The sequence below is a fragment of the Oncorhynchus kisutch genome, linkage group LG20 (genome assembly GCF_002021735.2).
Source record: "Oncorhynchus kisutch isolate 150728-3 linkage group LG20, Okis_V2, whole genome shotgun sequence".
NCBI classification, from domain to species: Eukaryota; Metazoa; Chordata; class Actinopteri; order Salmoniformes; family Salmonidae; genus Oncorhynchus; species Oncorhynchus kisutch.
This window is the reverse complement of record NC_034193.2, coordinates 40,336,329-40,360,212: the sequence shown is the minus strand read 5'-3', so window position 1 is coordinate 40,360,212 and position 23,884 is coordinate 40,336,329. Positions and strand designations below refer to the sequence as shown.

At 42.5% G+C, this 23,884-nt stretch overlaps 2 protein-coding genes across 3 annotated transcripts; one reads left to right on the top strand and one right to left on the bottom strand.

Moving 5' to 3' along the window:
• Positions 1-123: 123 nt before the first annotated feature.
• Positions 124-10,808, bottom strand: LOC109865687 (putative tRNA pseudouridine synthase Pus10). 2 transcript variants are annotated; one of them, XR_004204497.1, is made up of 18 exons: positions 10,639-10,738; positions 10,014-10,146; positions 9,446-9,712; positions 7,278-7,364; positions 6,253-6,287; positions 4,195-4,309; positions 3,687-3,763; positions 3,415-3,460; positions 3,163-3,227; positions 2,962-3,047; positions 2,468-2,593; positions 1,741-1,797; positions 1,570-1,646; positions 1,429-1,484; positions 1,211-1,328; positions 875-1,017; positions 570-669; positions 124-275 (listed from the first exon to the last, which is right to left on the bottom strand). XR_004204497.1 is itself a non-coding variant. In XM_031799611.1 (16 exons), exons 2-16 carry the CDS (start codon positions 10,137-10,139, stop codon positions 979-981), a joined length of 1,377 nt encoding a protein of 458 aa, XP_031655471.1. In that variant the 5' UTR covers positions 10,140-10,146; positions 10,639-10,808; the 3' UTR covers positions 765-978. The 2 variants fall into 2 exon arrangements, 1 of the variants encoding a protein (XP_031655471.1); XM_031799611.1 differs by lacking the exons at positions 124-275; positions 570-669 and having other exon boundaries at positions 765-1,017; positions 10,639-10,808.
• A 198-nt stretch (positions 10,809-11,006) lies between these two features.
• Positions 11,007-23,237, top strand: LOC109865688 (T-complex protein 1 subunit delta). The gene is made up of 13 exons (XM_020454064.2): positions 11,007-11,322; positions 11,823-11,875; positions 11,971-12,060; positions 17,007-17,115; positions 17,252-17,516; positions 18,283-18,415; positions 18,629-18,768; positions 19,236-19,332; positions 19,437-19,547; positions 19,903-20,033; positions 22,128-22,362; positions 22,728-22,841; positions 23,052-23,237. Exons 1-13 carry the CDS (start codon positions 11,211-11,213, stop codon positions 23,064-23,066), a joined length of 1,605 nt encoding a protein of 534 aa, XP_020309653.1. The 5' UTR covers positions 11,007-11,210; the 3' UTR covers positions 23,067-23,237.
• The last annotated feature ends 647 nt before the right edge of the window (positions 23,238-23,884 follow it).

Below are 23,884 nucleotides of genomic sequence, written 5' to 3'. Positions count from 1 at the left end.
CACACCCAGTCCCTGCTACGGCTCTCAAAGACATGTATATCTAAGATCAGTTCAAGGCCTCAGCTCAGCGCACGTTCAGTCATTTCAACATAATCTATTGAAAGAAAAACAAATATATTGACACTATCCATATCATCTAGACATCAGTGGAACGGAGCCCAATAGGTGACGGTATGGCCCATCAGAAAGAACTAGGACTCCTTTTGGCATCCTCAACAGCATCAGTGAGACGAGGCTCACTCCGGGATGGAGGGTGGCCAGTCCACATCTACAGACTGAGGAACGCAGAGAGAGAAAGACTAAACTCATCAGAATCCTTTTGATTCACCTGCATGTTCAATCATAGTCCAGCAATTTTCTATATTTGTTTCCTTAGCTTGAAAGCACAGACTGATTTCAAGGTAAGGAAACAAATATTGAAATATGCTTAACTATCCCTTTATATTATGAATGAACTTTTCAACTGTGTTGAATTTTTTTTTATACAATCATCACTGTGCACAGTGTCTTATTTTAATATCCCACAAAAAAAGTAGATGCATTTATGGCAACTTTTTTTAAATAACCACATCAACGTCCAGCTCTAGGATATCCGTCTCAGTCTTCAGCAGATCACACAGATTGGGCTTGGTGCGACCAAAGTCTCCGTGGACAAACTCCTTGATGTAACTGGGAACAGTTAAGGTACTGACATTGGGTGACTCGTTGATGATGATAAAAAAACATTTATTAATTTGTTATCGTGTGTGTGTGTGTGTAAGTATATCACTGTGAATGTCTCTCAACCTTAATACCTCCCTTTGTGTGTACGTGTGGGTTTGTGTATGACTATTCGTGTATCTCACTGTTTTGCTTCTCTCTGTATAAAGGATACGTCCCTGCCTGCGTGCGCAGCTTCAGGTGGAAGTGATGCGTGTCCAGGAAGCATGTACTCATGGTGTGGATGACGCGCTCCCTGACGGCCAGCGGCCTGCGATGCTACACTCTTAGTGGCGTCTTCTGAGCTAGCTTCAACTCCTATATGACCGAGCCGAAGATTATCAACACATACCGTAGATAGGCAGAACTTTATTTTAAGGTACTGTTTACACTGAATGAGCAAACCAAAGATTATAACACACATACCATAAAATATACTACAACCAAGATGTTTAACCACTGATTTTATATGAAAATATAATGCCGTTTAAAGATAGCACTAAACACTCACCTTGGTTTCCTCTAAGAACGTGATGTCGTCTTTGTTGATGGCTTTCTGGGTCCATATGAGGGCGGTGTACGACTTGGTCTTGTCCTCCTCACCCTCCTTCATGTGGCCCATAGCATCTCTACGCACACACACAAACAAACACACAAAGTATGACCTGTCAGCATTATTCTTAGGTCTCTAGACAGAAATGAAACACATTTCTCTACTGCGTTGCTCACCTGCTTACAATCTGTAGATCTCGTACTCTGATTTTGTCTGAGGACTGGTTGATGGTCTGTGAGAAGAAGAAGATAGGGTTGTGGTCAAATTCCTGTGTGTGTGACCCTGCAGAGACATTGTGTGTGTGTGTGTGTGTGTACCTCCTGCAGCTGTCGGACCTCTGCCTTATTGAACCTGGCTCTGTGAGGATTTAGCAGCTCCAGTGCAAACGGACGACCTGCGAATGGGGATTGAGACACCTCCTTACACCTTACATTGATGGAAATGAGGCCCGGGAATGTGTAAACATACATGTATGTTGTGCGTCTGACCATTTCCAAGCGTCCGCACATCCACCTCCTCCCTCCCTGAGGAGGAGAAATTAAACCCTGCAAAGACCAGAGGGGAAAAGAGGAGAAAGACATTACTTGAGATACCAGATTCATTCAGCAGTGTAGATCTGTCTTTCTTTTGGATCTGTCTTTCTCATTGACTTAGATAGACATTGGATCATTGCATCTGTCCCATTATGGCATCTGTGAGAGCATGGGCAGTGCCATTTAGGTCATCTCTTTTGAATTAGTACACTTTCTTTTTCTACTACTTCTATGAATTGGCAAAAGAACCGAAAGGGTGCATACTGCTACCTGCAGTGTGTTTGAACAGGTCTGAAGCCAAGGTTGCCGATTTCCTGCCACCTGAAGTTATGGCATGTTTGCTCACAAGTATAATTCATTGGCTGATCCCTCCTGATGACCTGGATGGAATCATGTGATTCTTCATTAACCCATAGGAAGTCTCACCCAGTTGACTACTTCAAAATGGTGAAAGTCCTCAATGGTGCTGCCCATGCTAAAACAGGCTTTTGGGCCCTCTTATCTATGGTCTATCTATCCCTAAGTAATCATGTGTAGAGCCTATGAGGTTCAGTAAGGAGAAAACATTTAGAAACAGAGTGAAACGAGAAGGTTGTACCTGAACTCATCCAATAAGAACACAGATTTTTGTTTCCCCATTGCTACAGTGTGCCCTTCTGAACAGCACACAGTATACACTCACCCTCAGCCCGGAAAGAGGAGAAGAGGGATGCGGCGATTAGCTCCTCCACCGACGACTCCATCCTCCTCTCTCCGTCAATCACCCAGGGGGTCTGGGGCAGGGTGCGGGAGAACTTGTTGTACCTCCCTAAAAAAAACAGGGACAAACATAAAGGAGTCAAGTCAAACCCTTAAAAAAAATATATATAATAACTGAAAAATCCCAAGGCATGAAAAAAATAGAATCAAATTTTATTCGTCACATGCGCCAAATACAACAGGTGTACACCTTACAGTGAAATGCTTACTTACGAGCCCCTAACCATGAAGGGTGAATCCTAACTTTTCCCTAAGTCCAACTTTTACATCGCATTGATGTCAACGGAGAAATAAGTGAAAATTCAACCTACCTAAGAGGATGTTAGTATTCGCCCCCAACTGAATTCATTCCCAAAGTGAAATGACCCCACTCTTGATCATCTCAAAGCCCCTCCTTTGGTTCATAAACAACCTTACCCGCCACAAATACAGAAACGTGAAGACACTGGACCTCTTGAGCAATGCATTTCCTCGCTGGCCGTGTAGGGGGACAGGGGAACTTTCTAGAGAGAGAAAATAAATATCATTAAGCAATGCATGCAGTTAGATTGTCGGGTTTCTCAAAAGAGTGAAGACAGAGAAACAGAAACAAAAAGCGAGAATAACGTGACCACCTACTTTAGAAACTTCTCATCGGAAACCTTCTCGAGGGCTTTGACCACGGCCATTCTAGTGAAGACATTCTGTTGTGAGACAAACTAGAGATCAGAGAAAGGACCGTAACACCGAGAGACATGGAACGACAAAGAATGAGTAGCATGTCGCCATTGGTGACAAAAACATTTATGGAACTTATCAAAACCATTTATACCAATGACCCATTTTGTTCAAATGTCACGTGACATGGCTCCAATTGGCTTTTTCACTCACCTGTTTGTTCTTACTTGGTCTGAAGCAGTCTGAACAGATGCCAGCCCTGAATGCAAGAATAAAGCAGAGAAGTAGAAAGTAGTTTCATAAAAATGCTACATTTACATTCAATATTACATGTATTTTGCTGGTACTCCATGCCTTTGCACCTATAAAATCTGTCAGTCAATCAGTCCTTCCGCACATCCATCCATCCATCCATCCATCTGGCTGTCTAGTCAATCTATTCATCTGGTCTATACCCTGAGGAGGAGTGTGCTTGGAGAACTTACAGGAAGTGGCAGTCTGAGTCCGTCTCTGGATGTGTGAACCCCACGCCCACCTCAAACTGTTCAGTTTGACGACTGATCTGTGGGATAAAGAGGAAAATAAAATAGGAATAAGCTAAAAAAATATATATATATATATATTTTTTTTAAATCAAGAATAAAAATACTTTTCAGGAATGAATAGAATTTTGTCACTTACATTTGCTCTATTTGCCTTCATTTTACCGGGGTAAATTTACTAAGAGAACACTTCTCACATTACTAGCCTGAGTGCAAGTCTGTTTGTGCCGCAATGTCAACTCCCGGTCATGTTTTTCTTGTCAATGATAGCAATTGACTTGACAAGGCCACAAACAGATCTGGAACCAGGCTAGCTCATTACAGGTTATTGCTATAGATACAGTTACTCTACAAGGCACTACTTGTATGACAAGTATTTTTCAACAGTGGTGTCCGACCCATCAGCATGTGAGGCCACTGGATGGCTACTTCCGGGTCACTGGTCACTGACCTTGGTCACCACAGGTACGCCACCAAGCTCTTTGGACATCAGACCCTGCATGGTCCACTTGAAGGCCTCCTTCACCTGGATGACATCATCCTTATCGAGGCATATAGACTTCTCCCTGTTTGGTATTAATTCAACGTAATTCAAGTATTAAAAACCCCTAAGGTAGATATCTGCGCCCTCGTGGAAATCTAATTAGCATAATACAAACATCCCCATAAAAGTCTGTTTAATCTAGAGTTTTTTTCTGCATTGGATGAGTCTCGATCCACCGCTTCTGCGGTGAAAGGTGACTGAACTAGAGCTGTGTTTGTCACACCATGAGACTTACGTCTTCTCACAAAATAGTCTGAACGGTTTATTACTCTATGAAAAGATGAGACTCTCACAAACACGATGGTGTTTTCCGTTTTTCTCTACGACCCCCTCCCCCCCACAAGTGTCTTGGGACTCATCTGAAGTCGTTACAGTAACTTCTGTCTGTAGCATCCGAACAGTTTGGGTTACACACTAATATGGGCGAGACTCTCACGAACACATACATGTCAGTTGTTTTGCTCTAGGATGTCCACAGGCCTCACAAGACTTGTCTGAAGGTCCCCCGTACAATTTGAAAACAATGAATGGAAGTATACACTACCGTTAAAAAGTTTGGGGTCACTTAGAAATGTCCTTGCACATTTTTTTGTCCATTAAAATAACATCAAATTGGTCAGAAGGCAGAGTTGCAAAGAAAACGCCATATCTCAGACTGGCCAATAAAAATAAAAGACTAAGATGGGCAAAAGAAGACCAGCATCCTGGAGTCGCCTCTTCACGTTGAGACTGGTGTTTTGCGGGTACTATTTAATAAAGCTGCCAGTTGAGCAGTTGTGAGGTGTCTGTTTCTCAAACTAGACACTCTAATGGACTTGTCCTCTTGCTCAGTTGTCCACCGGGCCTCCCTCTCCTATTCTGGTTAGGGCCAGTTTGCGCTGTTCTGTGAAGGGAGTAGTACACAGTGCTGTACGAGATCTTCAGTTTCTTGGCAATTTCTCAAATTGAATAGTCTTCATTTCTCAGAACAAGAATAGACTGACGAGTTTCAGAAGAAAGTCCTTTGTTTCTGGCCAATTTGAGCGTGTAATCGAACCCACAAATGCTGATTCTCCAGATACTGAACTAGTCTAAAAAATGCCAGTTTTATTGCTTCTTTAATCAGCACAACAGTTTTCAGCTATGCTAACATAATTGCAAAATGGGTTTCTAATGATCAATTAGCCTTTTAAAATGATCAACTTGGATTAGCTAACACAACGTGCCATTGGAACACAGGAGTGATGATAATGGGCCTCTGTACGCCCATGTAGATATTCCATACAAAAATCTGCCATTTCCAGCTGCAATAGTCATTTACAACATTAACAATGTCTACATTGTATTTCTGATCAAGTTGATGTTATTTTAATGGGCAAAAAATGGGCAAATTTTTTTTTTTCAAAAACAAGGACATTTCTAAGTGACCCTGAACATTTTGAAAAGGAGTGCATATGGAGACTGTTTAGTGCCAAAATTAACAAAAAAATAAATGCTGCCTGACCCTTTCTTATCTCTCTCAGATACTGGACAGACTTCAGAACAAACTTCCATTCCATTTTTGGGGGGGGGGCCGGGGACTATCTGTTGTTTCATGTAGTGAATCTGTTATTCAATGCGTTTGTATGGGCTAATAGCAGTAAGGCCAAATAACATTTTTCATTCAAAAAATGTGTTAATATATTGTTGGGATATATTGTTGGGATACTTCAAGGGGTCTTTAAAATTCAAAATCAAATAGCTAAATGATCCTTGGTATGACTTAAGACAATTCCATATAGCTTAGTAGAACCCCGCCCTCCCCTCCCCGACTTACTCTTATGGGTTAAGACATGACATGTTAGAAAAGGTAAAGATGTGTGTTCAGTAATGAACACTGTAATATTTCAATGTTTTGTAGTGACGTGATGATACTTTGGGATTATTTATTTAACGGAAAGAAATCAGGCTAGATAGATGGACGCCACTCTGGTGAAGCGAACTTACCTCACTTCCTTCTTTACATGCAGCCAACAAGAGTGCTGTAGGGGTGTGGCAGAGAGAGAGAGGAGGGTACATGTTCAGAAACGTCCTGAGTAACATCCTGTCTGTTTACAAGCATCCGTCATGCACACCCTAATGGGAATGCCACATCTGTAGAAACAATGGCTTTCGCGATTGCACTTTAGTCTACTCCAGTCTCTATACTAGACAGAAGCAGTACCACTAACTATGAGGTAACTACGCCCTCTAATGGCCAACCCAGGGACAAGATACTGCATTATTGACTGTAAAGTAGTCTCGCACATCACACTGAATAGAACGACTGTGGTCCAGGCTATACTGATCGTGTGGCTATGACAGAATCAACTGAGCTTGAAATAATCATACTTTTCTATTGAATGGAAGTTGTTTTGAGACAAACCATTTGAATATACTGTAAGCCAACACTTCCTTTGGCTGCCTTTCCTTCCAGTTCTCTGCTGCTAATGACTGGACGAATTGGAGAAAAAAATCTCTGAAGCTGGAGTCTTATATCTCCCTCTCTAACTTCAAGCATCAGCTGTCAGAGCAGCTTACCGACCACTGTACACCTGTACGCAGCCAATCTGTAAATAGCACACCCAACTACCTCATCCCCATATTGTTATTTATCCTCCTGCTCTTTTGCACCCCAGTATCTCTACATGCACATCATCATTTGCACATCTATCACTCCAATGTTAATGCAAAATTTTAATTATTTCACCTCTATGGCCTATTTATTGCCTTACCTCCCTACTCTTCTACATTTGCACACACTGTACATAGATTTTTCTATTGTGTTATTGACTGTACGTTTGTTTATGTGTAACTCTGTGTTGTTTTTGTCGCACTGTTCTATCTTGGCCAGGTCGTAGTTGTAAATGAGAACTTGTTCTCAACTTGCCTACCTGGTTAAATAAAGGTTAAATAAAAAAATGTAAAAAGCTGATAGCTACACAATTGCGTGACATCAGTTATCAGCTAAGGCCTACAATGTAACCACTGACCTCTCTGACAGACAGCTGGGCCGTCAGGGAGACGGACAGTACCATCGTGTCAAACTGGTAGTTTTTGACCTTCACCACATCCGATATCTGCACACACAAAAACAGTGTCATGAATCCCCCCAAATTCCATTGTTGGTTCAGTCCTCAAGCTTTTTTTATTTATTTATTTATTTTACCTTTATTTAACCAGGTAGGCAAGTTGAGAACAAGTTCTCATTTACAATTGCGACCTGGCCAAGATAAAGCAAAGCAGTTCGACAGATAAAACGACACAGAGTTACACATGGAGTAAAAACAAACATACAGTCAATAATGCAGTATAAACAAGTCTATATACAATGTGAGCAAATGAGGTGAGAAGGGAGGTAAAGGCAAAAAAGGCCATGATGGCAAAGTAAATACAATATAGCAAGTAAAATACTGGAATGGTAGTTTTGCAATGGAAGAATGTGCAAAGTAGAAATAAAAAATTATGGGGTGCAAAGGAGCAAAATAAATAAATAAATTAAAATTAAATACAGTTGGGAAAGAGGTAGTTGTTTGGGCTAAATTATAGGTGGGCTATGTACAGGTGCAGTAATCTGTGAGCTGCTCTGACAGTTGGTGCTTAAAGCTAGTGAGGGAGATAAGTGTTTCCAGTTTCAGAGATTTTTGTAGTTCGTTCCAGTCATTGGCAGCAGAGAACTGGAAGGAGAGGCGGCCAAAGAAAGAATTGGTTTTGGGGGTGACTAGAGAGATATACCTGCTGGAGCGTGTGCTACAGGTGGGAGATGCTATGGTGACCAGCGAGCTGAGATAAGGGGGGACTTTACCTAGCAGGGTCTTGTAGATGACATGGAGCCAGTGGGTTTGGCGACGAGTATGAAGCGAGGGCCAGCCAACGAGAGCGTACAGGTCGCAATGGTGGGTAGTATATGGGGCTTTGGTGATAAAACGGATTGCACTGTGATAGACTGCATCCAATTTGCTGAGTAGGGTATTGGAGGCTATTTTGTAAATGACATCGCCAAAGTCGAGGATTGGTAGGATGGTCAGTTTTACAAGGGTATGTTTGGCAGCATGAGTGAAGGATGCTTTGTTGCGAAATAGGAAGCCAATTCTAGATTTAACTTTGGATTGGAGATGTTTGATATGGGTCTGGAAGGAGAGTTTACAGTCTAACCAGACACCTAAGTATTTGTAGTTGTCCACGTATTCTAAGTCAGAGCCGTCCAGAGTAGTGATGTTGGACAGGCGGGTAGGTGCAGGTAGCGATCGGTTGAAGAGCATGCATTTAGTTTTACTTGTATTTAAGAGCAATTGGAGGCCACGGAAGGAGAGTTGTATGGCATTGAAGCTTGCCTGGAGGGTTGTTAACACAGTGTCCAAAGAAGGGCCGGAAGTATACAGAATGGTGTCGTCTGCGTAGAGGTGGATCAGGGACTCACCAGCAGCAAGAGCGACCTCATTGATGTATACAGAGAAGAGAGTCGGTCCAAGAATTGAACCCTGTGGCACCCCCATAGAGACTGCCAGAGGTCCGGACAGCAGACCCTCCGATTTGACACACTGAACTCTATCAGAGAAGTAGTTGGTGAACCAGGCGAGGCAATCATTTGAGAAACCAAGGCTGTCGAGTCTGCCGATGAGGATATGGTGATTGACAGAGTCGAAAGCCTTGGCCAGATCAATGAATACGGCTGCACAGTAATGTTTCTTATCGATGGCGGTTAAGATATCGTTTAGGACCTTGAGCGTGGCTGAGGTGCACCCATGACCAGCTCTGAAACCGGATTGCATAGCAGAGAAGGTATGGTGAGATTCGAAATGGTCGGTAATCTGTTTGTTGACTTGGCTTTCGAAGACCTTAGAAAGGCACGGTAGGATAGATATAGGTCTGTAGCAGTTTGGGTCAAGAGTGCTGTGGTAGCTGTGGTAATTGAGGCAGATTCTGGTAGACTGGAGCATTGATTGACGATGATGGAGTATTTGATCACTAGGCAGATACAAAGGTCTTTCTTATTTTAATCTTCAACGTTGTGTCCTAAACGGTACCCTATTCTCTATATAGTGCACTACTTTTGACCAGGGTGTCATTTGGGATGCACATAAATACATACTTAGTCATAGGTATCATGTAAAACAACAGTGGCTCCGAATGCAATTGGATTAATAGTGACCAAACACACCTTTATGGCATAGGCTTCATCACAGAACTCCTGTAGAACTCCCAGGCACACCGCACACACGTCCGAGTCCGCTGGCTTGGCGTCGCCTTCCTCCATCACCGCGGGAACCACGGCAGAGTCGCCTTCTGATTGGACGCCCGTCTCCGCCGCATCCATCTTAATTTTTTTACGAGGGGGGTCTTCTGTGTGCTGCTCCAGCACGGCTGCATCTTGGGATTTGTTATTCTCTGAATCACTGATGAAAGCACAAAGCTCCTTTGCTGTATCCTGAGCAGGACAAACAGAAAAACATTATTCAGCATCAAAAAAATATATTCAAATGTCTGCCAGCAGTTCCAATATATGACCGCAAGTTAGATCACGGGCACAATTATTCTAAAGGAGAATACTTAGGTTACCTACAAAGTAGCGTCTACCACAGGCTTTCACGCAAAGCCTTAAGCCGAGACTACCTACAAAGAAGAATGTTGGAGCTACTTAACTGTCCTTGCACTTGAATCTCTGAAATGTCTGTATGTCTGTCCCTGCTTTAAGTGCAAAGACAATTCAATGCAGCAAAAGCACTGACCTCATAAGACTGGCGGTAGGCTGACTGCACCCCCAAGCAGCAGAACCTCAGGACACAGCGGGCACAGCATCCAGCTTCCAGCAGCTTCTTCACTATTGGTCTATCTTTCTCCTTCAGGGGCAACATAATACAGCTGTAAAATGGACAGAGATCACAGATGAATGAGATCAGTAAGAAAGATGAAAGTACACTCATGTCTGGCAAACCTACTACAAAAAGTTAGCTGACAGAGTTAAGGAGAATCAGTACTACTGTAGGTTATCTAAGAGTAATATAATATGCACATCACAATGCTAATAACATATCACACACTGTAGGGTGAGGTTACAATTATTGGTAGCTGAAGCAAAGCTTGCATGCACACTTTGCATTACAAAGATAGATATGGGGGCTATAATCTCTTAACTCAGAAGTAAAATCTCATGTGTACTACTGTACAATACTGGAAAAGGCTGCTTGCTCTGAGACCTGTCTACACATTGCTAGCACTAGGTGACACTCGCAGCCCTGTGTGGATGTTGATGCATTTGATGTTATGATGTGCTGCTAGTTCTTAAGGTAGCTAGTTAGCTTTATCTGAGAACACAAATAAGCACAAGCTTACGAACCTACTCATATAACCTACCTTGAATGGCAAATTAATTACAGTATTTGTACGATAATCAAATGTCTATGTAGAGCAAGAACACAGTTCAGTCAAAGATGGTTTCGAAACTCTGTGGTTCAGTCATTTGGTTTCTCAGCATGCAGCAAATGTTACAGGAACATGACTTCATCAGAAGTAGACACAACTAGTCGAATCAGATAGATTAATATATTGATGAAGGTGGATATTATAATTTTGATCAACACCACAGGTCCCTTTAATTGTATACAATATCACTACCAGTACCTTTATATATGAATGTATATGCATTCGATGCACACAGTGACCTACTAGCCTTGTCTCGTCCCAACATATAAAACCGCAAGGCAAATTGTTGGACATCTAAAACGTCATATCAAGGCGCCTTCGAAGTTGACAGGAGGGTCCTTTTTCTACAAGAGTCGAAACCGGTGGCTCTGGAAGATTCTAGTCAGAGCGGGAGATAAATCTGAATCTCAACCCATCTGAAGTCGAGCAGCCGATTCTGTGTTTTGGGGTACAGCTGTCCCAATCATAAGTATTTTAGTCAAATATTCCGACGAAAATAAGCAATGGCTGCACCAAAGATGCCAAGTGGTGGGATGAAAAACAAAGGACGAGGGGCATATGTAGACCGTGACAAGCCAGCACAGATTCGGTTCAGTAACATCTCCGCAGGAAAAGGTAAACTACAAATACAGCATTCGTATTGCGTTGTTGGACGAATAACTGACCCTGGCGGTTCTTTGCCACAGTGAGTTGCCATAGCATCAGCTGCTGCGACACTCCCTTTGCTAATGAATGGATGCTACTGCTGGCTCAGTATGGGCAGTGTAACCGTTAGCCACAAGTTGGTACCTAGTTAGCTAGCATGACTCCACAAGAATCTGTTACAGAGCAAATCCTTATTCTTTACACCCTTCATGCAGCACCAAACACTATTGTGATTGACATTAGTGCACTAGCTAAACTAGCCATCAGTTGCCTAGATTTGTTGGGATCAAGAATTGACCAAATGAACTGTCATGAACATCCATGTATGTATGTGCTCTTTAACCAATAGTCGTTTGGGGTCCTCTTGTCTGCCTCAGTAGTCAAGCAGTAAACATTTTCTATAGAAGGTATCCTACTGTTAGATGGGTAGGTCTTCTTTGTGAACGTAACACCTCTTTTTGGGTTGACAGCTGTCGCTGAATGCATCAGAACCAGCCTTGGCCCCAAGGGCATGGACAAAATGGTAATTAAATGTAACCATTTCCATCAACTTCTCATCACCATCTCTCAAGGTTTGGTCATTTTGTCTGTAACTAAAAGAGGAATTGATTCTTACAGATTCAGGATGGGAAGGGTGACGTGACCATCACCAATGACGGGGCCACCATCCTGAAACAGATGCAGGTGCTGCACCCTGCAGCCAAGATGGTAAGGTTTGAGAGAAAGGAGCTGGGGATATGTTTCTGTGCTGTCCCCTACAATTGTTGCTCTAGCCAAATACTGTTCTAGCCATCACTAGCCGGCTACAAGCCGGTTACTCAACCCTGCACCTTAGAGGCTGCTGCCCTATATACTGCTGCCCTTCAGAAAGTATTCAGACCCCCTGACTTTTTCCACATTTTGTTATGTTACAGCCTTATTCTAAAATGGATTAAATATATTTGTTTTCAGCAGTCTACACACAACACCCCATAATGACAAAGCGAAAACAGGTTTTTAGAAATGTTTGAAAATTTATAAAAAATAAACCAACACCTTATTCAGACCCTTTTCTATGATACTCACAATTCATTTCAGGTGCACCCTGTTTCCATTGATCATCCGTGAGATGTTAATACAACTTGGAGTCCACCTGTTGTAAATTAAATTCATTGGACATGATTTGGAAAAGCATATACCTGTCTATATAAGGTCCCACAGTTGACAGTGCATGTCCAAGCAAAAACCAAGCCATGAGGTTCGAAGGAATTGTCATTGGAGCTCTGAGACAGGATTGTGTCGAGGCACAGATATGGGGAAAGGTATCAACAAAAATTCTGCTGCATTGAAGGTTCCCAAGAACACAGTGGCCTTCATCATTCTTAAATGGAAGAAGTTTGGGAGATATTAGTTAAATGCCAACATTGGTATCGGCCGATATCTAGTTTAACGCTGATGTGCAAAACCGATGTCAAAGCTGTCGTGCATATCTATATGATTTAATAACGGCAAGTAAAATGTTGCACTATACATACAACACAGCATTCCTAAACTGGCACACAATGTCTGCTGTGTGGATCGAGCAGTCAACAAGTTGCGCAGTCATTTGAAAGATTAAGAACATTTCAGCGAAATCTCTTAAAGCCTAGATAATGGAATTCCTTGTCGTTGACAATCAACCGTTTTGTCGTGGATGAAGTTGGCTTTCGGCGACTGGTCAAGCACCCGTACACACTAAGTGCGCTGTTTTTCAGATGTTGCCCAACCGGAGTTACACAGTAATAGCTTCACGACATGCATACCATGGAACGCCATTTGGGTCTTTGGCGTGTCACAAAATATACAGTAACACTGTCTAAGCTGTACAAAAGTCTGCAAACACCGGCCACAAACAATGTTTACAATACCATGTTGTTAATAAAGCATCATTTGTTCGACCGCAACTTCTGGGGTAGCTAGCTTTAGCTTGGTACCTAGCTAGCACCCATACAACCAGCCTGAAAACAATGACCAGTAGGAACTGCAGTAATTTTCATTTATTCTTAGCAATGATTTAGAAATCCTTGTAAGTATTAGCTAGGTTGCCACTTGTTGTTCACCTATTGAAATTGAACTTCAATTCATTGAAAATAAATAGCTAGCCAGCTACTTAACACTGTTGCCCAAAGCTAACGTTATAAGCAGCCAGCTAGCTTCATCTGGCTAGTGAGGCTCGACCAGACCGGGTTATGTGTTGTGAAGCTAGCCACAAGGATTAGGCACAATAGTGGAATTTGCTGATAACGGGCCTCTGTTCGCCTATGTAGATATTCCATTAAAAAATCTGCCGTTTAAGGCTACAATGGTCATTTACAACATTAACTATGTCTACACTATTTCTGATCAATTTGATGTTATTTTAATGGACAAAAAATTGCGCCCCTCTCAAAAACAAGGACATTTCTAAGTGACCCAAACTATTGAACAGTAGTGTATGACTATCATCTGCATATAGATAGAACTTTGCTGGTTGCATCCCATTTCCCAAATCATTAATACAAATTAAGAACACAGGTGCTAAAATGGAACCCTGGGGCACACTTCTATTAATCTCCAGAAAGCTGGACTTGTGATTGTCAGTATATACCCATTGTGTTCTGTCAGAAAGATAGTTCCTAAACCAATTTTACTGCCCCTTCACTGAGACCGACGTTTGAGTCTAGCTAGCAACAATTCATGGTCAACTGAATCAAAGGCCTTTGTGGATTATTATCAAACAGAGCAGCGCGATGTTGCTTTTCATCAAGTGCATTAATGATGTCATTTGCCACTGCCATAGCTGCAGTTGTGGTGCTGTGCCCCAACCTAAAGCCAGACTGAACCCCACTCAGTATGTTATTTTCAATTTAGAAGTTTAACTGAGTTCACTAGGGATTCATAGACTTTGGCCAGGGTAGGTAGTTTAGAGAGAGGACGATAGTTATTAGCATCTGAGGGATCACCACCCTTTAGCAGTGGGAGGACATAAGCTGATTTCCAAATGCTGGGTATGGAATTGGTCAAGAGACAAGTTGAAAATGTGAGCCACAGTTTAGGAAATAATACCAGCTGTTATCTTTAAGAGGTAGGGGTCCAGGTTGTCTGGACCTGCAGACTTTTGTGTCTAACCTTTTTTTAGTGCTTTATAGACCTCCTGTATAAGGAACAGGTTCAAAGTTTAAATGGTTCATGGGGGGCCTATATCATAGTGGACTGTAACAGAGCTTACAATTGAGGCCTGGGCCACACCATTATCAAAAACTGAACCAGCGGATATTAAGTGCTTGCATTTGTAGGTCTAGCTTGAGCCCAAGAGATTTATCTTTCTAATTAATTCTGCCAAGTTCTCTGAACACCAGGGATTGTCCCTTCCACTGATTCTTAATGTCTTCACAGGGGCATGCTTATCACAAATCGACACAAATTTCATACAAAAATAGTTCCAGGCAGTGTCATTCGGGAATCAGACTTAATATTGACAGTATGATACAGATCATGTAAAAACGCTTGCTCATCAAACTGTCTAAAATGTGGGTTTTTTTTTTGGTTTAAAAAATAAATTATGTGTTTGGCTTTGGTCATATTTTTTTTGTATTTCTAACACAAGCAATTGCACAGTGATCACTGACATTACAGAATATCCCAGTCCATGTGTATTTGTGAGGGGTATTCGTTAGAAGAATGTCCAATAGCGTTGATTTGTTAGGTGCTCTGGGATTCGGTCTTGTAGGCGCATTAATTAATTGAGCGAGATTCAGAGTCACAAGGTTCTTTTAAGAGTCTGGTACAGATGTAAGCATGTCCCAGTTCAAATCTCCTGAAAGATTGCATTTCAGCGTCCCTCGACGCCGAGGGCGGTCTGTCACAGCCAACTACAGTGATGTGGGAGTCCTTATATAAGGTCACTTTAACCGCAAGCAATTCAAAATGTTTGGCTTTGGTAATCGAGGGTAATTTCCAAGGTGTTCAACTCGGATATCACATAAATGGCAACCCCTCCTTTACTCATCCGATCGTTCTAAAAACCCTGTACCCATCAATAGAAATCAAGTTATTTGACACAGTTTTCTTTAGCCAAGTTTCTGAATAAACCATTACGTCTGCATTTGTTATTTTGGCCCATATTCTAATGTCTATTTTTGGATTTCTGACATGCAAGAGGCCAAAACCTGCTCTGTTTTTCAAATCATGAATCGGTAAAAATTGCATGGTATCTTATCGGCCCAGGGTTTGGTCGCACATTACCAGAGATCAACAGTAAAAACATAACAATGTATCTGTTGCCCAATGTGTGAGGACTTGGTGGAGCTAGCACCATTGTCAGTCAATAAAACTAAGTCTTTTGACACAGTCATTCAACAGTTTGAGATTTTGGAAGTATGCCATAAAGTGTAGGTCCAGTTGCGTTTGAGAGGGGCACAAATGTAATTGCAGAGAGACCGTGTTCCTGGTGGTATTGACATGGTCTCTGGGTGTTTGCAAATTGTAGGGCATAAGGCGACGTTAATTAATTCAGCCTATTTAATCCAGGATGGCATTGAGTAAAGAGCAGGCACAGTAACCGATACAATGCCGGTTTTAGCGGTATTTCAGCACAGGTGTGCAACGACCCGTAGAACAACGTAGAGTTTCCCACGGTGCATTAGGTTTTCCAATCCAATAGCCGCTTCTCTGCTCCTAGCCTTCAGTGTGCACCTGTGCTCGCGCAGCAGGCCCGGCGTGCAGACAGACGCTCCTGACTCGGCGAGCTCCAACTCCAGAAAGGTGTAGGGGAAAAATGAAGGCCTTCTCAATCTGAAATCTTTGTACAAGTAAATTTTGTAAAATGCTGATCTAAAAAAGTAATAGTTATATACAGCATCCACCTTCACATAAATTATTTGCTTCTGTAAACAGGATCAGGGTCATTAAAACAACTCTTAACTCCTCTCAAGGATCAGACATACAAACGGACAGACTGATTGGCAACCATCTTGGATTTGACAGTGATGCAAATAGAATTATGCCATACTTTTATTTTGAAGGCTGACCACAAAGTCCACTTGAATGCTAATCCTTATTGTGGCTAGCTTCACATAGATGGGTCCGACCACCATTAATCAAATAAGAACAGTATTATAAATTAGGGGCAAAATGTGTGTTGGTGCATAACTATTCTGAATACTTCTCAAATGCACTGTAGACATAAAATCACTAGCCACTTTAATAATCAAATTTGTTTTGATCACATACAGATGTGTTAGTGAAATAACACACGGGAGAGAAAATACTGATCACTAACGTTTACATACTGCTTTACTAATTTCGTATGCATTATATTCTAATGTGTTTTAGTCAATGCCACCCCGACATTGCTCGTCCTAATATTTATATATAGTAATTCCATTCTTTTACTTTTAGAATTGTTAGATACTACTGCACTGTTGGCGCTAGGAACACAAGCATTTCGCTACATCAGCAATGACATCTAAGTATGTGACCAATAAAAATGTATTTGAACATCCAGTAAGGGACTGTCATTTGAGCTACAATTCAACATTTCTTAAAGGTTATTTCTGAAAGGCATCTTTGGGGACTTTCCTTTCTAGCTTCTGTCCCTTTTAAGAGATCACCAATATCAGGAGTTTGACACTGTGTTTTGCCTGTTTGTCTTTCAGATGGTGGAGCTGTCCAAAGCACAGGATATTGAGGCTGGTGACGGCACAACCTCGGTGGTGGTGATTGCTGGTGCCCTGCTTGACGCATGCGGCAAGTTGCTTCAGAAGGGTAAGTGACGTGGAACCAATGGCATCGTTGGCGATCTCCAGGACCAGGCTTGCTGACTCCTGGATTACACAATAAACTCAAGTCCCTGCTTCCTAAAGCTTTAATACTAACTGCCTGCTCTCTGCTTATCCCCCAGGTATCCACCCCACCACTATCTCTGAGTCGTTCCAGAAGGCGGTGGACAAGGGCGTCGAGGTGCTGACGGGCATGAGCCAGCCGGTACTCCTGAGCGACCGCGAGACACTGCTGAACAGTGCCACCACCTCTCTGTGCTCCAAGGTGGTGTCGCAGTACTCCAGCCTGCTAGCGCCCATGAGCGTAGACGCCGTGATGCGCGTCATCGACCCGGCCACCGCCACTGGCGTGGACCTACACGATATCCACATTGTCAAGAAGCTGGGGTGAGGAGGGAGGGGAAGGCTGGTGGGTCCAGATTATGTGCTCACTACTGTAAATTGTTCTGGATAAGAAAGGTCTGCAAAAGGACTTAAATGTTAGGATTACAAACAGGGTTGTTTTCTATTTTGACTTCTGGGTCATGTTTATTAGGGCACGCAACAGGAAATGTTGAAACATTTTGCAATGGAAAATGTGCCTTTCTTATTAGAAAAGTCCAGATAGTCCCTCCTTTCGCAGTTCCTTTTCTGCCATTAGGTGTGTAATGAACATGATCCAGCAGTAGACCCTAGGCTACTAATGTAGGATCAGTGTTGTACTAATACCATACCTTTCCTAAAGCTTTTGACAGCTTCCTACAGTTGAAAGTCAGTTTGGATAGGCACATTTTCACTCCCCAGTTCTCTCTCTGTGGGGATGTGGACATGTCTGATGTGCCAGATCAATCTCAGGCGGTCAATTAGCAGAATGGCTCTACTTTGCTTTCCCTGCCAGTCACCTTCTGACAAGCTATCGCAAAAAAATAAATGTCATTGAGTAATCGGCAACAAAATCATACTGATGTCCTACTTGAGTGTTTTTCCTTGTGCATGGACGGACACACATTTATCTCATCTTAATCGACAACGCAAATGATTGCATTTTAAAGAACATTTTAATTAATTATTTTAACTTATGGTCAAGAACCTTTGTTTGGAATCAGCCAGGTAGAAACTGCTGCCCTTAGACAGATTTTCTTCCCATAATGACCTAATGTGTGTTTCTCTGCAGTGGGACCATTGATGACTGTGAGCTGGTGGATGGCCTGGTGCTGACCCAGAAGGTGGTCAACTCCAGCGTGTCCCGTGTGGAGAAAGCCAAGATCGCCCTCATCCAGTTCTGCTTGTCCCCGCCGAAAACTGACGTAAGTCCATCACATCACAAACTGACTGTTTGTCTCCGTGAAATTGGCTTCCATGTTTGTCAATGTCACTGACGTTATGGTGGACGATTCGTTTTTTATCTGTTCGCTTTCTTACCCCTCAATCTTCACATTTTCTTACAATTGTTTTGTTATTCTTTCTCCGTATTATTATTATTATTATTTTATTTTTATGTCCCTCATGTCGTAATCCAGATGGACAACCAGATAGTAGTGTCAGACTATGCCCAGATGGACCGTGTGCTGCGCGAGGAGCGCGCCTACATCCTAAACCTGGTCAAACAGATCAAGAAGGCGGGCTGCAACGTCCTTCTCATCCAGAAGTCCATCCTCAGGTAACACCCGACGCATCATCACCGTCATGGCATTGCGTTACATCATCACCGTCATGGCATTGCGTTACATCATCGCCGTCATGGCATTGCGTTACATCATCGCCGTCATGGCATTGCGTTACATTATCGCCGTCATGGCATTGCGTTACATTATCGCCGTCATGGCATTGTGTTACATTATCGCCGTCATGGCATTGCGTTACATTATCGCCGTCATGGCATTGCGTCACATTATCGCCGTCATGGCATTGCGTTACATCATCGCCGTCATGGCATCGATTCACTTTGTCCAATTGCTCTCACAATGTCTAGAAATGTATTTGAGTGTAATCAGAAAGGCAGTTATTAGCACTGTTACCATGGGTTCCTCTGTATATTATACTCTTCCCATAGCATGCAGACAGGAGGTCCACCTATCTTGATCACTGGATGACATGGTTAGAAAAATAGTTCCGTACTTCTTTCAGAGATGCTCTGAGCGATTTGGCCCTCCACTTCCTGAACAAGATGAAGATCATGGTGGTCAAGGAGATCGAGAGGGAGGATATTGAATTCATCTGCAAGGTGTTTAAAAATAATAATAATCACATTCTTGGTCTTTACTTTGTAGTTCATGATATTCTGTTATAGCCAAAGGTTGAATCTGAATTCACTTTTCACCCCTACAGACCATTGGCACCAAGCCCATCGCCCACATTGATCAGTTCCTTCCCGAGATGATGGGCACCGCCGAGCTGGCAGAGGAGGTCAGCCTGGATGGCTCTGGCAAGCTGGTCAAGGTATGCTAATTCACTTAAACTAATCTCAATCTCTCCCAGGCTTGGATACGAGACTGCTTTCTTGCTGCCATCACAACTATGCGAGAAAAGACTCTTATTCTAATGCTAATACCTTTGGAATGTGTTAAGTGGTCAGTGAAAACAGTGATGATTTTAGGCATTGCATGTAGCCTATGTGTATTCCAACCTCCATGAATGAAACATTTTTAAAGTTCTTTGCTGTAAATGTTCATTGTAATTTCGTTAAGGTTTTAGAAAAGCATATTCTAAGATGACTTTGGCATGTGTCTGATCGCTGTTTTCTATTGAAAGTCAATTAATGTTGTTTCTCTCTCTGTCCTGTTCTTCTCCATAGATCACAGGCTGCACCAGCCCTGGTAAGACGGTGAGCATCGTGGTGCGCGGATCCAACAAGCTGGTGATTGAGGAGGCGGAGCGCTCCATCCACGACGCTCTGTGTGTCATCCGCTGTCTGGTGAAGAAGAGGTATGGTGCTGCAGCCACTCTGGTCAGCTGTCTGAGCAACAATAGCCTCTGTAGATGCATGCCGTGATAATGTGGAATAATTACATAGATAAGTAAGCACAAGTCCCTCTAAGCTTTGCCCACTCGTGGCTGTCCATGTCACAAGTGGCCATTTCCGGGGGACAGAGCAACCCTCTCTTCAACCTGGGTCAGGGGCTTCACCTCTGGCTCTGGACCTGTTGAGAGGAACATAATACTCTGAATGACTGCAACTACACCTAAAATGGCTGTGAAGGATGTGCACTTTGTCCTTTTTAAAGAGCTTAGCAGACCTTGTGATCCCAATAGATCTTGAAACCAAACTATTGATATTTCTGTTTTGATATCAAACATTTTTGTCAGATCTAAAATGCCCTCTTTTATAACAGAAGAATGGGGGCCATACCAGTATCCAGCTTACCAGTCATTTGCAATAAACTATTTTCTATGCAGTCATTAAATTCCTTTCTTTGGGTAACTTACGTACAGTACCATTCAGAAGTTTGGACTCATTCAAGGGTTCTTTATTTTTACAATTTTTTACATAGTAGAATAATAGTGAAGACATCAACTATGAAATAACACATGGAATCATCTAGTAACCAAGAAAGTGAATCTCAATATATATATATTTTTTTTAACAAAGTAGCCACCCTTTGCCTTGACAGCCTTGCACACTCTTGGGATTCTCTCAACCAGCTTCATGAGGTAGTCACCTGGAATGCATTTCAATTAACAGGTGTGCCTTGTTCATTTGTGGAATTTCCTTCCTTAATGCGTTTGAGCCAATCAGTTGTGTTGTGACAAGGTAGGGGTGGTATACAGAAGAAAAAAGACCACGTCCATATTATGGCAAGAACAGCTCAAATAAGCAAAGAGAAACGACAGTCCACCATTACTTTAAGACATGAAGTTCAGTCAATGCAAAAAAAATCTAGAACTTTGAACGTTTCTTCAAGTTCAGTTGCAAAAACCATCAAGTGCTATGATGAAGCTGGCTCTTATGAGTACTGCCACCGGAAAGGAAGACCCTGAGTTACCTCTGCTGCAGAGGATAAGTTCATTAGAGTTACCAGCCTCAGAAATCGGCAATTAAATGCACCTAGGATTGCAGCCCAAATAAATGCTTCACTGAGTTCAAGTAACAGACTCAACTCAACATCAACTGTTCAGAGGAGACTACATGAATCAGGACTTTATGGTGAAATTGTTGCAAAGAAACCACTACTAAAGGACACCAATAAGAAGAATTGCTTGGGCCAAGAAACACAAGCAATGGACATTAGACCGGTGGAAATCTGTCCTTTGGTCTGAGTCCAAATTTGAGGTTTTTGGTTCTAACCGCCATGCCTTTGTTAAACGCAGAGTAGGTGAACGGCTGGTCTCTGCATGTGTGGTTCCCACCGTGAAGCATGGAGGTGGTGTGGTGGTGCTTTGCGGGTGACACTCAGTGATTTTTATTTAGAAGACTTCACCAGCATGGCTACCATAGCATTCTGCAGCATTACGCCATCCCATCTGGTTTGGGCCTAGTGGGACTATCATTTGTTTTTCAACGGGACAATGACCCAACACGCTTCCATTTGATTCACTATTTTGGTTACTACATGATTCCATATGTGTTATTTCATAGTTTTGATGTCTTCAGTATTCTACAATGTAGAAAATAGTTTAAAAAAATAACTCTTGAATGAATAGGTGTCTAAACTTCTGAATGGTTCTATATATCAGTGGGGTGCATCTCAATCCCTGTATCCTTCACTCAATCTGCACCTATCTGAAAAATGTAGGATATGTTAGCACTATAGCCTAGAGCTGGGATGATAAACCAAAAATGCTACAATGTTTAAACTATCAGTTTTATAGGGGTTATACAGACTGCGGTTCACATAATGTTGTACATTTATCATTAGAATATTAAGTCAATTTATTGCTATATGGATTTTTGTCCATATCACCCAGCTCGACAACAGCCTAATTGATATTTGCTGTCATTAGTTTGTTTAACATCAGAATGGAGCAAAAGTCATTTTGTTTTCTCTTTCCCTTGACTGATGCCTTTTCTCTCCCTCCCAGGGCTCTGATCGCCGGTGGTGGCGCTCCTGAGATCGAGCTGGCCCTGCGTCTGGCTGAGTACTCCCGCACGCTGCCAGGCATGGAGGCATACTGCGTGAGGGCCTACGCAGATGCTCTGGAGGTGGTGCCGTCCACACTGGCCGAAAACGCCGGCCTCAACCCCATCTCCACTGTCACAGAGCTCCGCAATAGGCACGCCCAAGGCGAGAAGACTGCCGGGATCAATGTCCGCAAGGTACGGCCCTGCCACTCTCTCCTGGATTCTGTTTTGTTTTATGCCTATTTTCACCCTGCCATAGTTTGTTCTCAGGATGCAATGTTGAACATTCAGATTCAGATAGAACAAATGTGATTGTCTCGTGAGGCTAGAGTCACGCCGTGACAACACCTCATTGTCCTGGTGTGCTCGCAGTAAACTTATTTGCCTACTCATCGACTGTAGTCTCTTGTGGCCCAGCCATTCACCAGCTCGATACAGAACCTCCGTTTTGACAGTTTGTCATTAAGATTTACATGAATGCAGTTGTATACCAGATATGCGATTGTCTATCATGTAGAATAGGGAATTGACTCGTCTCCCCATTCCTCTCCCTCTCTCAGGGCGGTATCTCCAACATTCTAGAGGAGCTGGTGGTGCAGCCTCTGCTGGTGTCTGTCAGCGCTCTGACCCTCGCCACCGAGACGGTCCGCAGCATCCTCAAGATTGACGACGTGGTAAGAGACCAGACAACCCTCTGGTGTCACTAGTGGAGATCTGCCCTCTCATTCAACCTGCATTACATCTTGTAGCCCATTTTAGTATGGAACACAGCACCAGAAAAAAAACACACAACACTATATAAATTGCTCTAATAATTGAAAGACCCCCTCCTTTCACTTAAACTGTGTCCTTATAAGGTAATAAGATTTTCCCCTTTCTTGCAGGTGAACACCCGATAAGGATTTACGAGGAGATTTGTCAATGTAGCAAGAACCCAGCCTGTGTTACTGCACGTGCTTGTGCCACAAGGAGTCATAGGACCGGCAGCTTGCTAAGACCCGTGTGTCCAGAAGTCCTCTGTAGTTGATGCAGTCTGTAATTTAATAAAACAGTTGTTTTTTGACACTCCATGTTTTTGTTGTGTACTTCCTCCTTGGGCTCCCTCAGTGACTGACCCCACTGACCAGCAGTTCATCTTTAAATCTCAGGCTTGTGTCATGACACCAATGGAATGGTGTTAACGGCAACTTTCCCCATATACACTACTGTTCCAAAGTTTGGGGTCACATAGAAATGACATTGTTTGAAAGAAAAGCAAAAATTGTCCATATTAAAATAACATCAAATTGATCAGAAATAGTGTAGTCATTTTTATTTATTTAACTAGGCAAGTCAGTTAAGAACAAATTCTTATTTTCAATGACGGCCTAGGAACAGCTCGGGGGTTTGAACTTGCAACCTTCCGGTTACTGGTCCAATGCTCTAACCACTAAGCTACCCTGCCGAACCCATTGTCAATGTTGTAAATGACTTGTGGCTGGAAACAGCTTTTTTATTTATTTTTATTGAATATCTACATAGGCGTACAGAGGCCCATTATCAGCAACCATCACTCCTTTCTTCCAATGGAACGTTGTGTTAGCTAATCCAAGTTTATCATTTTAAAAGGCTATTTGATCATTAGAAAACCCTTTTGCAATTATGTTAGCACAGCTGAAAACTGTGCTGGATGAACCAGACTTGTGGAGGTCTCCAATTGTTTTTCTGATAATAATGT

Coding starts and splice junctions, on each gene's coding strand:
- LOC109865687 (XM_031799611.1), bottom strand. CDS start 10,139: ATGTTGCCCCTGAAGGAGAAAGATAGACCAATAGTGAAGAAGCTGCTG. Junction 3,461..3,686: donor GACTCAGACTGCCACTTCCT/GTAAGTTCTCCA, acceptor TCTTGCATTCAG/GGCTGGCATCTGTTCAGACT. Junction 1,018..1,210: donor CGTTCTTAGAGGAAACCAAG/GTGAGTGTTTAG, acceptor TCGGTCATATAG/GAGTTGAAGCTAGCTCAGAA.
- LOC109865688 (XM_020454064.2), top strand. CDS start 11,211: ATGGCTGCACCAAAGATGCCAAGTGGTGGGATGAAAAACAAAGGACGA. Junction 11,323..11,822: donor TAACATCTCCGCAGGAAAAG/GTAAACTACAAA, acceptor TTGGGTTGACAG/CTGTCGCTGAATGCATCAGA. Junction 19,333..19,436: donor ATATTGAATTCATCTGCAAG/GTGTTTAAAAAT, acceptor TCACCCCTACAG/ACCATTGGCACCAAGCCCAT.